The following is a 16281-nucleotide window of genomic DNA, read 5'->3' on the forward strand; positions in this document are numbered from 1 at the left end:
ATGATAAGTGTTCCTCGCGATTTGCCCGAAGACTGGTAGATGACAGTGGCGGTAGGTTCTAGAAGACTCGTAAATATGCATAAAGACATTAGAAGCCTTTCCTCACGGTTTTTTTTTTCTTTTCGAAGGGACACGATTCCTGTCCGATACGGCAGACCATCGTCAGTGTTATGATAATATAGGAATGTGATGGTTGCGGAGAAATATATAGTGTGGCAGATGGTGGAGTCGGCTTAGCGGGGCAGCACAGTTGGTACGTGTCATTTAATCACGGTGTAAAAAAATACTATTATTTGGGCTGAGGTGCTTATGGATGTTCCATGTCTCACCCGATAAACACCTCCATACTTAGTGATAACTGTGGCCGTGGGAGGGAAGTCTCTGAAAGATGCAGCTGTGATGGTTGTAATGACGTTACTGTTATTCTGAAGGTAATTCTGAAGGCCCTAGTACATCTACAAAGAAGTTGCCCAACTAAAATTGAAGTCTGAAAATACCAGCACATATCAAAAGTTGTTTAGTGACTGCAAAAGATTTTATGTATCTGTTTATTTACAAAATAGATGAGTACAAAATATCAAACTAATGTATGTACATAAACATAATTGCTATGCATAGTTATTTACATTGGACAGCAAATTGTTCATTGCTACAAATCATCCCTGAAAAAAAAACTGTACTTTAGTACTGTCTTTATTATACTATGCCATTTCACAAAATTAATGCTAAAAATTCGCTTGAATACAATCAGTCTTATTTTCATTTAAAGATGTTTTATAATTTATAATATAATATCCTCCACTTAAAGATGGCTAATTACACACTTTAGAATTGCAGTAAAACTTGATTCAACTAATTTCTTTCTGTAAAAATATTAACTTTCTATGTCACTAAGGTGAGTCCAAATATTTCTAACATGATCTATCATTTGAACCAAAACTAGAAAAAGTAAGAACGAAAGCCATTTTCATAAAAAATACGACTTCAGGAAACATATTTTATGGTTTAAAACTGTTTTTGTTTTAAAACAATTTTAATTGCGAAAATTGATCAAAAAAGAGAAAATGAGAATTCAGGGAAGTTCCATGGTTTGTCATAACAAATAAAAAAAATCACGCATGGAAACAACAAACAACTTAGCAAGAATTTTGTTCGATTATCACAATTAAATTATATTCTTGCTTATTATAAGTAAGTAAGTATTATAATCAATACAAATATATTTTGTACTCTCGATAATGTTCCATATTAATATGATCATCATAGCTACAGAAACTGATATAGAACACAAACTTTTCGTGAACTTTCCATTACATCCTTTAACTCCAGTTGATATTTTTCCAATTATATCGTCCTAATCACATTTTTTCGGTTGTATAAAAAGAATATTCTAAAATAAAATAAGTTATATGAAATTTCACAAATTACAAAACATTTTGTATTTTGTCACTATTCAAAACTCTCTTATAGAACTGATGTATTGTGTCCCATCATTTTCATTAAAGTTCGCTGAAATTTCACAATTGAAAACAAAATATTGAATTTTTCATAAAAAGAGTTTATAAATTCTCCTGCAATTCATAGAAATTAAAATTTCTACTTAAGATACCAGTACAAAGATATCCACAATTTACATTCACTCATCAAATAAAAGGAGTGTTACATTTAAAGTGAACTAAAAACTATAGAACATTCTTCAAATTACGGCTTGCATCGTTTATGGCCCGTAGCAGTGCGGCGGCATTTTAAAGAAGTCATCGTCGGAATATATTCAGTATTGTCATTTTTTGGGCAATATTTTATAGTATGAGCAACATCTCCATTTGCCCCACATATAGGGCAGATGTACGCTCGTAAAATTGGACAAACAACTCGTCCTTCTGAATCTTTCAAGACATGCCGCTGATAAAAACTTGCCTGTTCTCCGTTGTTTTTGCAAAACACACATTCCTGTATAGGCTTCTTTGTCTTTTTCTTCGATTGTTTAGAATTCATGACTGGTATACCAGTACTTTCTGAAACTGTAATCATTTTTTGGGCTTCTATTAATTCCGACATAGGCAATGGCTTGCTGTCATACACAGAATCAGGATAATCTGAATCCTGTCCATTTAAACGGAATTCTCTCATGACATCTGAAACACAAAAAAAGAAAGAAAAAGATCAAAGATTACCTCATCCTTGCTTCCAACGTAGAAAAACACTTAAGGCTGGTTCACAATAAACCGGAAACGAGAATCCGAACGAAACCGAAAACTGTAAAATTGTCAAAATGTGTACATTTAAATGTGAGCATTCACAATTAACGAAAAGCTTGCCGGAGCCCAGGATCGGGAACGGAGAGTTGGCCAAGTTTCAACTTTGGCGTTCACGTTTCCGATCAAAGCCCACTAGATTAATTCTATTGCCATCTAAAAGCTATTTTGTCGTCATATATTTTGTAGCAAGAAGACCGTGACATAACCTATGCATTATTTTGTTCTGTGCTGTGCATCATGGAGCAAGTTTTATTTGATGAGATTCTAATATTGAGTGTTGAGGAAAATCCTCACGTTTACGATAAGCGACGCGCCTCGTATAAAGATGAGAAAATGAAGGAGAATACGTGGCTTTCAATAGCTGCATCTTTGAACACCGATCGTAAGTGAATTATATTTTGTTACTGTATTGGTTGTATTACACACTGCATATTCATGCTTCAATTCAATAACTACTGTTGTGTTCATTTTTGTTCTATTACAAATGTTTCTTCTCTAATTATTTTACGTTATGGTAGACTTAAAATAGGTTGTGATAAATATGCATGGGCATATTTATAGTACCGTACCTAATAAAATGTTTCAGTTGAAATTTCGACGTTGGTTAACCTGTGTTTATGTTGGCTGCCTTGTACTCATGAGAGAACGCCATTGGTCAATTATACACAAATAACATCAGAATGCGTAATATCGACTTTATATATCGTTATTGACATGCATATCGATATGCATAGTCGTCTACGTTCTCGGTTTATTGTTAATAAAAAATTTTCATATTCACGTCCTCTGCTTCTCGTTTTCATTCTGGTTCTCGTTCCCGTTTTATTGTGAACCAGCCTTTATTGTTCCTAGAACTCCGGGAGTGTCCAGATTTGTAAATCGATTAAAGAAATAAAAATAACTCGTTGCGGCTAAAGCAGCCTACATTATTAACCTACGTTACCAACAGAAATCTTTAACAGAATGTCTGTTGTATGCTGAAGTTAAATATCGTAAATATCTCATTATCATAGAACAAGATATTTCTGAAGGCGACAGCAGCACCAGACAGACTTTCAGAAGTAACTTAAGTCCATTGTATAATTCCAGTGTTTAATTTTAGAAGTAACTAGTTCAGATATAATTAATTATTTAATTAATATGACTCTGTCAAATATTCATTCATCCGTAGCTAAAAAAATATAGTGCATACATTTTATTTATCCACGCTTGCATGTGCGCGCTGTACACTGGCGTTTCCGCTCCATATTCGCGAGCGTAGAATTATAAAATGCAAACATCATATATTAGTAGTTGTTCAATTAACTGCCCGAAGATAGATTGTCACTTCATAAGTGACACCATTAAGGCATCAATCATGTGGCAACTAAGCCAGGAGATTGCATAATCTCTGACACGAGTAACATTTCACCAAACAGCCTTATGATGTACACAAACAATTTTTCTTCATGCTGAAGTGAGATGTACTGCCTGAAATAGATGCACAATGAATGAGGGACGTAATAGTTGAACGCCTCGAGTTTTTTTTTTTTTTGGTCATAAATGTTGAGATATTCGCTTCACTTTTCTATTTAAATATTACTATCCATGCTGAGAAGTAATTAAAATTAAAGCTTCTTATGATCCGCGCTACAGATCTAGAAACATTTTCGCCCGCTCGACAAATTATCTCCCTCCGTGTAGGTCTACATATCAGTCAGAATCTCAATTCAATCAGTGGTGTGTGTGTGTGTGTGTGTGTGTGTGTGTGTGTGTGTAGGGGGGGGTGGGTTACGTGTATATGTTTATATACAGGGTGTTTCAGAATTCAACCGGAAAAAAAAGTAAGGGATTGTGAAGGGATCCGCGAATTCAAATTTGCACGTAACTGAGTAAAATATTTTTGAGACAGTACGCCATTGATTAAACCCGCACGTGGCATAGCGATACAGTTGGAAATGTGTCGGATAAAATATTGCTTTGTCTCTGTGATACAATCTGTAGTTGGTTTCTGTCAGAGGATGAGGTCGAAAATTCAAATTTCTAGCAGGTACTTTTTTTTTAACTTAACTTTAAATTAGGTTCTAACATTAAAAAGCAATAATGACGAGAATTGTTTAGAAGAGTGAAAGAGAAATTTAGTTTGAAAAAAATTATGCATAACCATTACTCTGGATAAGCCACATTAAGTTTACTAGTTAACCTGTAATGTACGTAAATACTGCATACCATTATCTTATTTAATAGAAAATATCTCAACAAAATGGATAAATGAGAAAGAAAGAAAGAAATTTCCCATTTCATCTTCCTTAGAGGAGGAAGTGAGCAATATTCAGGAATGACTGACTGTACAGTACAGTACATACTATGGTACTGTAATAAAGGAAAACAAATTATTCTTTCACTACTCACTGTCAGTTACAGGAATTGTTCAAAGTAACGACCTCCGGCTTAATTAGAGTATTTTTATGCAACAAGAAGTCAAGTACTTTTTCCGAAGTTTATTAATTATTCTGGCTTAACTATTACAAACTATGTACTGTACAACGAATTTCATACAACTTAAACATTAAAATGGGACACAAACGCATGAAAATAATTGTACAGGTCACAAAAAGGTCATGCACTCATCACATTTGCAACCAAACGTCAGCGCGTTTCTACAGTAACAAATAGGCCTAACTAACTGAGCTCCATAGGATTCCAATACGACTGACCTGATCTCAAGCGAACTATAATGAACCAATGGCTAGTACTATAGTACAGGGGTTCCCAACCGGTGTGTCGCGCAGCCCCATGGAGTGTGTCGCGAAATTTTGAAATTGAAAAATAAATTTAATGCCATCCAGAAAGTCTCTTTACAGCGCATTTTTTTTTATTTACAACGAAGTCTTTGATATGGTACATTTTATTTTGAGACAGACTTTACCAATGAAACGTGAATACCTGCAACAATGCTCAGTTTAATTTTTATGCCCGGCGATAATTCAAATGAAAGTGAACACTGCAACATTGCTTAGTAATTCAACTCTTTCCACTTAGTAATAAACAGAGTTTAGAATCGTCAGAACACATTGATCAGTTTCAGTATATACATGTGAGCAGGTGGTAGTGCGACTATTTTATCAAAATTGCTTTTTTTAGATGTTATCATGGACAAATTTTTAATTCGAAAAAGACAATCTGAATCAAGTTCTGGGTTAGATGACAGCAGTGCTAATTCAAATAATGTGAGCGAAAATTCCCTTCAGGGTTCACAAAAACGTACTGCGTTCTGTAAATATCTAGTGATGGATGTTTGAAATATGGTTTTACGTGGCGTGGCGATGAATATAAACACAATCTTGAGTGTTTTATAAGCGGAAATGTTTTGTTAAATCAGTCGATGGTGCCGAAATAAACTAAAAAAATATTTATAACTGCCGTTTTTAACGTCATAATTGTAAGAATCAGTATTTTCTACCATGAAAATAGTGAAATTTAAACAAAGGAACAGACTGCTGCATCTTGAGGATGATTTACTTGTTGATCTGTCAACCTTAAGGCCATTTATAGGGAAATTCTGTGTAACCCACAAAGCGCAGACTTCATATTAATTTAAATTGGAGAGTTTTCAAAAACGATAATAAAAATCTTTTATCGGACATCCAGCATAGATAGGTTGGATTTTTTGACATATAACTTTGTTTTTTCTAATGACTAATGCCACTCAAGTTGCTGATTGTTTTTTTTTAATAATCGATTGCGTGTTAACTTCGACCTATCTATAACACTGGATGTTCGACATTACAAGGAAGTTGTTATTAGTGCTTTTTTTCTGGCGGAACGCGCTTGCACGGCGTTCCGGCATCTTTTCTTGCATTTTCATCATGAAACCGAAATATGCATGAATAACTATGGTATAATATAATTTTTTTTAATTCCGCTTAGACCTTGAAAGTCGTAGTGGGACGAAAAGGGGCTTAAAATGACAAAATTCCAGTGCAATGAACAGTAATCATCTGCCCGATCGCTATAATATATTCTAGACAGAGTTCCACCACCTTTTTCTCCGGAAGAAAAGCACTGGTTGTTATTATATTATTATTAATAAAACAAATAAGTGTGTCGCCATATAGTGGGCTTTCAGTAAGGTGTGTCGTCAGCCAAAAAAAGGTTGGGAACCACTGCTATAGTATACCCTTGTTATGCAAAGAGAAGCAGGTTCGAGTCTCGTACTAGTAAATTCCTTTTTATTTTCTTAATTACGTTAGAATGAAGTTTTACAGAGTCTTGGGCCCGATGTTTCAGTTTAACAAAAAGTGGAATAATTATTACCCTACTCCTATCACTTATTTTAGGCTCCAGCTAGCAAAAATAACTATTATTGGAAGTTAGTTTGTTTATATTTATTTTGTTTGAAGAATACAAGCACAATAATTATGAAAAAAAAAATGTTCTCTGAAACCCAAGTTTAACATTAGTTCTATCGCAAAATTAAGCTGACCAGAGTGTTAGTTTGTGTCTACTCGTACTTGATAATGCCTCTACTTTTCGTCACACATTTCATGCTAGTATCCTAGGATGTTCCTCCGTTGGGACCAGGTGTAAACTTAGGACAAGATGCTGGTGTTTCACAAGCTCTAATTGCATTAACACGTTTTCTGGGAAAGTTACAATACAATACAATTCAATCAATGACTGTTCTTAGTTGAAACTTTCTTACGAGTTCGATTACTTTCAGTTCATTATATAAATTGTCATTAATATTCCTTACAATGAAATAATGTCATCAGTACATTTCACCAAATTTAGTTTCTTCAGTATGTAGTCAATAACTTGTTCTTTCCTTTAAAAAAAAAAAAAAACACTTTCTCCTCGCCAAATATACAGTGGCTCCCTTCGCGTAATCTGCGCCCTAAACCTAGTATATTCGAAAGTGGTCAAAAGATACAACTGAATTCTATACCGTTAACCCTTGTAACATTACTTCTAGATCAAGTCTAACAATAACCCATTCACTTTTTGTGAAATAAACTGAAACATCTGTAAAACTCCATTTTAAACGTTATCCAATAAATAAATTTAAAAAATCACACTGGGATGAGGCTCGAACTCGTTCCCTTCCTCACAACAGGCAGCCGTTTGAGCTACCAAGGCGAGACGAAAAGCCACGCTTCTGAGCGGTGTGTCAATCTTCCTATGGAAGTTATCGTGTGAATCGCGCTATGAAACGACCCATGCTGTTCAATGCATTAAATGTCATGTTATCTTAATCTTCTCTGCTTAAAAAAAATGGAAGTTTCCATTTAAGTAGGCATTCTTGTAAAATTGTGACAGGGCAAAGTATAATTCGGAATTTTTTAAGTCCGTCTTCCCTCTCAGCTTCCTCAAAGAGTAAAAGATAAAGTGACTAAAGCATGTATGTCTCTTTGTTGCAAAGACATGATGAGACCTTTTTACATTGTGACGGGTGCAAGATTCCTAGAGTACTCCCAAACTTCGATTAAAATAGGATCTCAACATGGCAATGTGAATATTCTATTGCACCTCCATATTACAGTATTTCGCAATGCAATCAAAGAAGCTGATATGCTACGGAAATCACTCGTCTAGTCTAGACAAACAATTGCCACAACACGTTTAACTTCTTATTGCACTATACAGAGTGGAAGTGAAATAACCTTGCAGATTTTTAGAGCGAGTAGCTCATGGTGTATGCAACAAAAAACTGTAATACCATATTGGTAGAAAGTTTTCTCAGAAAAAAAAAATGTTTCCCCCCCCCCCCCAGATGTTTAACACTCTTATTCGATAACTATTGCGAGTTGGATCGTGATTTTTGTCCATATCGATAGAAAATCTAATAAAAAATCATTTATACCTCTGGCGTATTTCAATAGCGTGCACGGTTTTTCATATCAATTTAATTTAAAAACCACTGAATGATGCAACCATATCGCAACGTTAGAAGCGAGACAGTTCACGTACGCAGAGTTTGTTGCCCCCTTACATCTGTATTATGAAACGAAAAGAGAGACTTGTGAGCGGCGAGGTTGCCAGACTGCTGGAACTTCCAACTTAATTTTCTAATTAACCGTGCAGTTAATTACAAAACGTAATATAGGTTTTCTATCGTCCTATTGTCCCTTTCAATTCTGCAGGACTATTTAACTTCCACTCTGTATATGGGATGTTCACTATTTTAACGCGTTGATTATTGCACAAAACGAACTTCAGGAGCAAAATGTAAAAATTATGAGCAGTGGTTCACCTCTACTTTTTAACTTCGGTCTAGAATATGCCATTAGGAAAGTTCAGGATAACAGAGAGGGTTTGGAATTGAACGGGTTACACCAGCTTCTTGTCTTTGCGGATGACGTGAATATGTTAGGAGAAAAATCCACAAATGATTAGGGAAAACACGGAAATTTTACTTGAAGCAAGTAAAGCGGTAGGTTTGGAAGTAAATCCCGAAAAGACAAAATATAAGATTACGTCGTGTGACCAGAATATTGTACGAAATGGAACTATAAAAATTGGAGATTTATCCTTCGAAGAGGTGGAAAAATTCAAATATCTTGGAGCAACAGTAACAAATATAAATGACACTCAGGAGGAAATTAAACGCAGAATAAATATGGGAAATGCCTGTTATTATTCGGTTGAGAAGCTTTTGTCATCTAGTTTGCTGTCAAAAAATCTGAAAGTTAGAATTTATAAAACAGTTATGTTACCGGTTGTTCTGTATGGTTGTGAAACTTGGATTCTCACTTTGAGAGAGGAACAGAGATTAAGGGTGTTTGAGAATAAGGTTCTTAGGAAAATATTTGGGGCTAAGAGGGATGAAGTTACAGGAGAATGGAGAAAGTTACACAACGCAGAGCTGCACGCATTGTATTCTTCACCTGACATAATTAGGAACATTAAATCCAGACGTTTGAGATGGGCAGGGCATGTAGCACGTATGGGCGAATCCAGAAATGCATATAGAGTGTTAGTTGGGAGGCCAGAGGGAAAAAGACCTTTGGGGAGGCCGATACGTAGATGGGAGGATAATATTAAAATGGATTTGAGGGAGGTGGGATATGATGGTAGAGACTGGATTAATCTTGCTCAGGATAGGGACCAATGGCGGGCTTATGTGAGGGCGGCAATGAACCTCCGGGTTCCTTAAAAGCCAGTAAGTAAGTAAGTAAGTAAGTATATGATGAGAACAAAAGACACTAATGGTAATACTTTTCTTTGGCATGTTATCAAATGACTCTGCTACGTTAAGGAGACAAAAAGTATTTTGTCCAAAACCTCTCTAAATTAGGAAGAACCATTCAGGACCATCTGTGTTTTGTGAAGAGGTCAGATAGAAGTTGATTTGTATGCAGAAAGTTGTTTCAGAGTACCTTGCCTGTGTCAAAAGAGAAAAAAAATCTTCGGACCTTCTGATATTGATAGGCTAAATCCAGTGTTGCATGAATTCTATGACACTGAAGACCACAGGGGCCCGAGATGTGTATTGTGATGAGGATGATGATTTCTCTGATGTTTAGTTAAATTAATATTCCAGCCAGGTGATGACATTTCGAATCACTTTAATTTTTTCAAATGTTTTATTCCCAGTGATAGCAAATAGCATTATAACCACTGACTGATAGATACTGAATGAAGATAGTTCTCGGAGGCTCCAGTTTATAGACTTTGTTTAATGGAGAGAAATTTTATTTTTATTGCTTTAGTGCAAAAAGGTCATGGTCTGGAAAGAAAGTTGTTAATTACTTCATTGTTACTAGTAGCAAGACTATTAAAATATTGATAAGTTAGTACTTTTGACTGGGTCACTTTAGTATAAGTCACTGAGAGATTGTGGTCCAGACAGTATAAGTCAGCTTTTCTTTATTTCCATATAATTTCATAAGAGTTTCTCTAGTTTAATTCAAAGTATTCATTTCCATGCAATAAATATGTAAAAATCAGTTTTATAGTATGAAACATTAGCAAACAGTAAGATTGTGAATCATTAAATTGATTGTACTGAAAAGTTGTATATTTTGACTTGTACTCTTTCCCGAGCAGACTAGACAAAGCAGATATGTAACGGCACTATTTACGAGTGTAGCCAATATCTGGAACGCATTGGTTTTGTCTTTAACATTATTCATCTCGTTTTTGCAATACTATTAACATTATGATTATTATTGCTATTATTCTAGTTGTTGCACCACCACCACCACTACTTTTAGTAACTGAACAAATACTCCTTAATGAGAAGGGAGAAGGTCCAAGAACTGAGCATCTGTTTTAATTCAAGGGTAATTAGGAAGAAGTCTCCGATATTACTGAATGTTTTTATTTAATTTTTCAACTAATCCAAACTCCTGTGCACGTTAATAAATGTATCATTTATTTCTAGCTAGAAAAAAAATAAAATGAAACAAATATATACTTATACGAAGTCGGATACGAACACGGGTTTTCTGCGTGTGAAGTCAGAGTTTTACCACGGAGCTATGACATACACAATTCAAACCGTTGTTTGCCGATATAAGAGTATGTTCTTGGATCTCGCTGGTTTCGTCCTTACTACTCTGATTTTAGTCTTGTGTATCAGGCGCACAGCCGAACGGAACTTAGACAAATTTACGCTTTAAGAGTCCGGTCATTTTTTTTGTCTAAGAGTGTACGTTGAATAGCAGTAAAACGTACCCAGAGAAGTATTTTACGTAGAAAAATTAAATCACGGTGTAAAGCAATTTTTAAACTTTTTATTTTACGACGCTTTATCAACTTATCTAACGTCTGAATGAAATGAAGGTGATAATGACAGCGAAATGAATCCAGGGTCCAGAGCCGAAAGTTACCCAGCATTTTCTATTAATAGATTGAGAGAAAACACTAAAAAATTACCTCAACAAAGTAACTTTCCTCAACCAGAATTTGAACACGAGCCCGCTCGTTTCACGGTCAGGAATGCTAACGGTTACTCCACAGCGATGGACTGTGAAGCAGAGTCGAGCAAATCGGCCCAAATCCACGGGCTGATACCCCACTGACGTCACTGGGCTAAGCAGTGTCGCACGAAACTAGCCCGTGACGTCACCCTGCACCACCGCACGGGTCGCGGCGGACTGCTTGTGGAGCGGTTTATTGCGGTGAACTTGTTTGTATCAAAGCATAAGCCCAAGCTTCCGCTTCTATCAGTTACTTATGAATTGAGTTGGCGCGGGTTTGTGCTTGTGTATGCGGTTCGATCAACGATCAGCTACTGTTTCAAACGCTTTCGTTTTTGATTTCTGTTTTTCAAGATGAGTCCAAATAATGGTGCATCGCAAAGAAATACTGTCTCCGTGAGGCTACTATTACACTATCAAAGTTCTTTGACAAAGAATATTATGATAAAATATTTCATCAAAGATCTTTGATGAAAGATAGGATTTGGGGTATATTACACTACATAAAATCATTTAAAACACGCTTTCCGTGGATTAGTTGATACTAATAATTACGCGTTAAGTATATGATTTGTTTATACCGTACTATTATTTACGCGTTAAGTTTATAACATCATGAATAAATAACAGTATTATGCTTGTTTAGCTGCAATTAGTTCAATTAGGCTATTACAGTATGCATGTTACTGAGAAAGAAACGCCTTTGGGTTAAACTCCTGATCACAATACAAATATGTGGTCAGGGGTTAAACCATGGATTGCAAGACGTGATAAGAGAGGTATACATCAGAACTTATTGAAAGACTTACAATGAGAGGACTTGAAAAGTTATACAAATTATTGTAACATATTTACTTAAAAATGGCTTTTAACGAACCCGCAGGTTTATTGCCTGCCCTACATAACCCCGCCATCGGTTCCTATCCTGTGCAAGATTAATCCAGTCTCTATCATCATATCCCACCTTCCTCAAATCCATTTTAATATCCTCCCATCTACGTCTCGGCCTCCCCAAAGATATTTTTCCCTCCGGCCTCCCAACTAACACTCTATATGCATTTCCGGATTAGCCCAAATAATATTAATATTATATTATAAAAATTATTTATTTACATTTCATTTGCTTCATACTCCGATATCAGAATTTTTGTGGTAGCAACAACCTAGTTATATTTACGTTCCGCCATATTTGTTTCAAGGTATAGAAATCTTTTATCAAAGATAACAAGCTGCACTTACATTTAATAAAAGATATTTTATCAAAGGAACTTTTACAAAAGAAAACCCATTACACTGTCATATATTGTATAATATATATTTTATAAAAAGATCTTTGCAAAAAACTTTGACAGTGTAATAGCAGCCCGGAAAAAGATCACAGACACCGGCCGTGAAAGCATACTTTCTAAAATACAATCTCTCTAGATAAAAAGTAGTGAAGGAGAAAATCGCTGCTAGAAAGTTTAAAAATACAAAGTCGGATGAAAATTTCAAAAAGTATCATAGGGACAGTTTTTATATCCGTGTTCGACATCAGTGGAAAATATTTTAATTTTGTACTGTGTCCTGTATGCTTATGCCACACGCCAAGCACAAGCAGGAAAGGAGTAGAATGCAATCAACTGGTGGGATGACGTCACCGGATTAGTGCGGTGGGCTAAGTTGGGCTGCGTAACCCAGCTTGTTGGGCTACGAAGCGGCCGCGCCAAGCAGTGTTGGTCTTGGGTGGGCTGGGCTGCTTAAGCATTAGGACTGCCAGTGCTGCGCTAAGGGCCAGTCTGCAGGACTCTGCTGTGAAGCGAGTTGTAATCAAACGTCTTCGTCGTCGTTATTGTTGTTGTTTAGTCCTACCCGAAGACAGGTCTGATCCTCACAAGTGATACCAAGAAGCAGGGTGCGAATTAACGGGGGGAATGGGGGGATTTCCCCCCTTTTGGAAAGTTATCCCCCTCTCATAAATTCATATTAATATCCCTGCCAGGGATAACTTCTATCCCTCCTCAAAAATGTAATTGATTTAATTCGAGTATACTTTATAAAGTACAGTATAAAGTAAGCAAAGAAAATAATATTGATGTATTATTATCGGCAAGCTGACAACAATCAATAACTTAGGCATTACCAACTTATCTTAAGCCTCCTCATGGATATAATTATTATTATGATCAAGATGCAAGACAAGCAACTCAGTGCGACCAAGCGTTGAGCCGTATCAAATGAGAATGAGAATAATAATAATAATAATAATAATAATAATAATAATAATAATAATAATAAATTTTATATGTGGTATTCTCTATCTAGGATTCTATTCCCCCCCCTCATTAGAAATCTTAATTCGCACCCTGCCAAGAAGGCAACACTTACTAGACAACTAGGACAGGAGATAATGGGATAGGATGACCAGTTCCAAACCTTCTTATAACTTATAAAAATGTCACTATTCAAAGTTGACTGCCACCGTACGTCTGTGTGAAAATGTTGTGTTGTGCCGTATGTCATTAATTTGTCTGGTTTCTAGCGTACAGTCACAATTCAGAATTTACTGATATTATTCCATACAGATAAACACAATTTTCTTGTATTTGTGGCAGAACTATATACCGTACGCGTATCTAACTAAATACAGTATGAAAATAAACTCATCACTTGAGTATCAAAATTATTAGGCCTACGACTCCTGAAAATAATGTTCCTTCAATACTACCGTTTTCATATTAACATAAGGTGGCAGTCAACTTTGAATGGTGAGATCTTGCAATAGAAGAAGGTTTAATTGCAACTTGATTTACAATATGGTTTATTATTCTACAGTAAAATACTTATGTAATTAAGTAACTTTTCTTCACTTGTTGTTTCCGAACTCTTCACTTTGAATACAATAAAACTAGCCGCAAAGAAAGATATTATCGAAGGAAAAGCTAAAGAATCAATGTTTAACACATATGAAACAGATAAGCGGTATTAATTAAATTGACGAGTTAGTCTATACATATTTTACAAAGTTCAGCAAGTCTTATACAGTGAACACACAATACCTGGTATTATTATTAATAAAAAAAGCATAATAAACTTGTGTTCTAAAATTAATTATCTTTGACTGTGAAATTGGTATTGTAACAACACTGACATTTTCATGGAGATCGAATCACGAGATCCAAAGTAATTCAGTACTGCGTTTTAAGATCTTGTAACGAAGACGACCCCTTTGGAAAGTGACTTTTTTGTCACACAGTACCTTCCATACTTCCATAAACGATAAAATATCATGGACGTAAACAGGGACCACTGGAGTATCTTTGGAGTAGGGTGAAAATACGCATGCACAGCAGACGTCTTCTGCTTGTGAACCGCGTTATAGAACTTAGTTTCGCATCACCAAGAGTCGTCTCATTCTTTCTTGGGGGGACTGTACATTTTCAGGACTACTAGATGACGTTCCTTTGGCTACACGGAGTGTTATGTACTTTCAGCATACGGAGTCCTTTGTCATTGGCACTGCCTAAGAAACCATCTCAACATCAAATTTACAAATCGGTGGACTGATCGTGGAAGTACAATTCTCTGGCCACCAACATTTCCACACTTCAACTCATTGAACTTTTTATTTATGGAGTTGCATGAAGGAAGTGAAGTGTATATTTTTTTATTTTAGTAGGTTATTTTACGACTCTTTATCAACATCTTAGGTTATTTAGCGCCTGAATGAGATGAAGGTGATAATGCCGGTGAAATGAGTCTGGGGTCCAGCACCCAAAGTTATCCAGCATTTGCTTATATTGAGTTGAGGGAAAACCTGGAAGAAATCTCAACCAGGTAACTTGCCCCGACCGGGAATCGAACCCGGGCCACCTGGTTTCGCGGCCAGACGCGCTAGCCGTTACTCCACAGGTGTGGACGTGAAGTGTATACTTTATTTTTTTTCATGGAGTGCAGTTTCATAGAAAAGACTTTGCCGACAGACCTACTGCCCCCTACTAATTGATTGTTATAAATAAATGTCTTCCTTACTGTGACGGAAATATTGTCTTCTCTTGTTAGTAACCAATCACAACCCTCGTTCAGAAGAATTGACAGGTGCCCGTCAAATCCACGTGGAGGCAGAGTTGCCGCATCTTTTCCCAATTTCAAGAATCCCGTCAGTTTCACTGCATAATTTCGAAGGTCACCAGGATTGTGGCAACTGTGCAATGTTGGGACGAGGGGACAGGATGGAATTGTCAGAGTTGTTTGTGTAGGAAGTCATAAATCTGTAAGTGGGTGTTCAAAGGACCCACCGAACTGCACTCCTTGAAATAAAATAGGGTATACAGAAGTGAAGGTAATATACGAGTGACACGAGATGCTCGCTCGATGATGGATGCAGTTGCTGCGTCAAGGAACGTCACGATGATCTTCGACGAGCAACATTTCTTCTCACACCGAGTTGAAACTATTGAGGCGGACGATGGAATTTTTGAGAATGTATTGTAAAATCTTCGTCTACTGAAGAAGAAATAACATGGAATAAAACATGGCTTAGTGGATAAAGCATCAGCACGTAGAGCTGAAAACCCGGGTCCAAATCCCGGTGCCGGAGAGAATTTTTCTCCGTTCCACTATTCTTTCATCGTACGATGACGCAGAATATCTGCATGGAAACATCTTATGTACTTCGGTACATTAAATTATATATATATATATATATATAATTTGTTTTGTTTATATATATATAAACAAAACTCTTTTTCTTTACTTTCACATTCAAATATTTTATCTCGATAACCGTTCGATATTCATATGAACTTTTTTTGTTCAAAATTATCGTTACTATGATTTATCAGGATATTTACCGTTTCTCCTGGACACACTGCTTAAATTACAGGAAGCAGCCCTAGATCTCAAATTTGTTGGAATTTTGTTCAATTTCCATATTCCTTTCTTTGGGTCTGGCTTTAAAAAGATACCAAGAATAAATTCTTCTGGTCTCAAGGCTTGTATCTGATTAAAAAAAATGTAGGCTATATGAAAAGTAAATTATTCTAGAAATTGTAGTGAAGTGACAATTTAAAAAAATCAAATACATGAAAAATAGAGCCGGTATCGCGATTTATACTCTTCTTCAACGTAATTATTAGACA

At 35.9% G+C, this 16281-nt stretch overlaps 1 protein-coding gene across 1 annotated transcript in view; it reads right to left on the reverse strand.

The window, feature by feature from the left end:
* Positions 1-545: 545 nt before the first annotated feature.
* The window catches only part of LOC138702713 (uncharacterized), a 48673-nt gene continuing 32937 nt past the window's right edge, over positions 546-16281 (reverse strand). The window contains exon 3 of the mRNA XM_069830032.1: positions 546-2135. Within this exon, the coding sequence (XP_069686133.1) occupies positions 1702-2135 (434 nt within the window). The 3' untranslated portion in view covers positions 546-1701. The remainder of the gene's footprint in view (positions 2136-16281) is intronic.

Source organism: Periplaneta americana, chromosome 7 (assembly GCF_040183065.1).
Source record: "Periplaneta americana isolate PAMFEO1 chromosome 7, P.americana_PAMFEO1_priV1, whole genome shotgun sequence".
NCBI lineage: Eukaryota > Metazoa > Arthropoda > Insecta > Blattodea > Blattidae > Periplaneta > Periplaneta americana.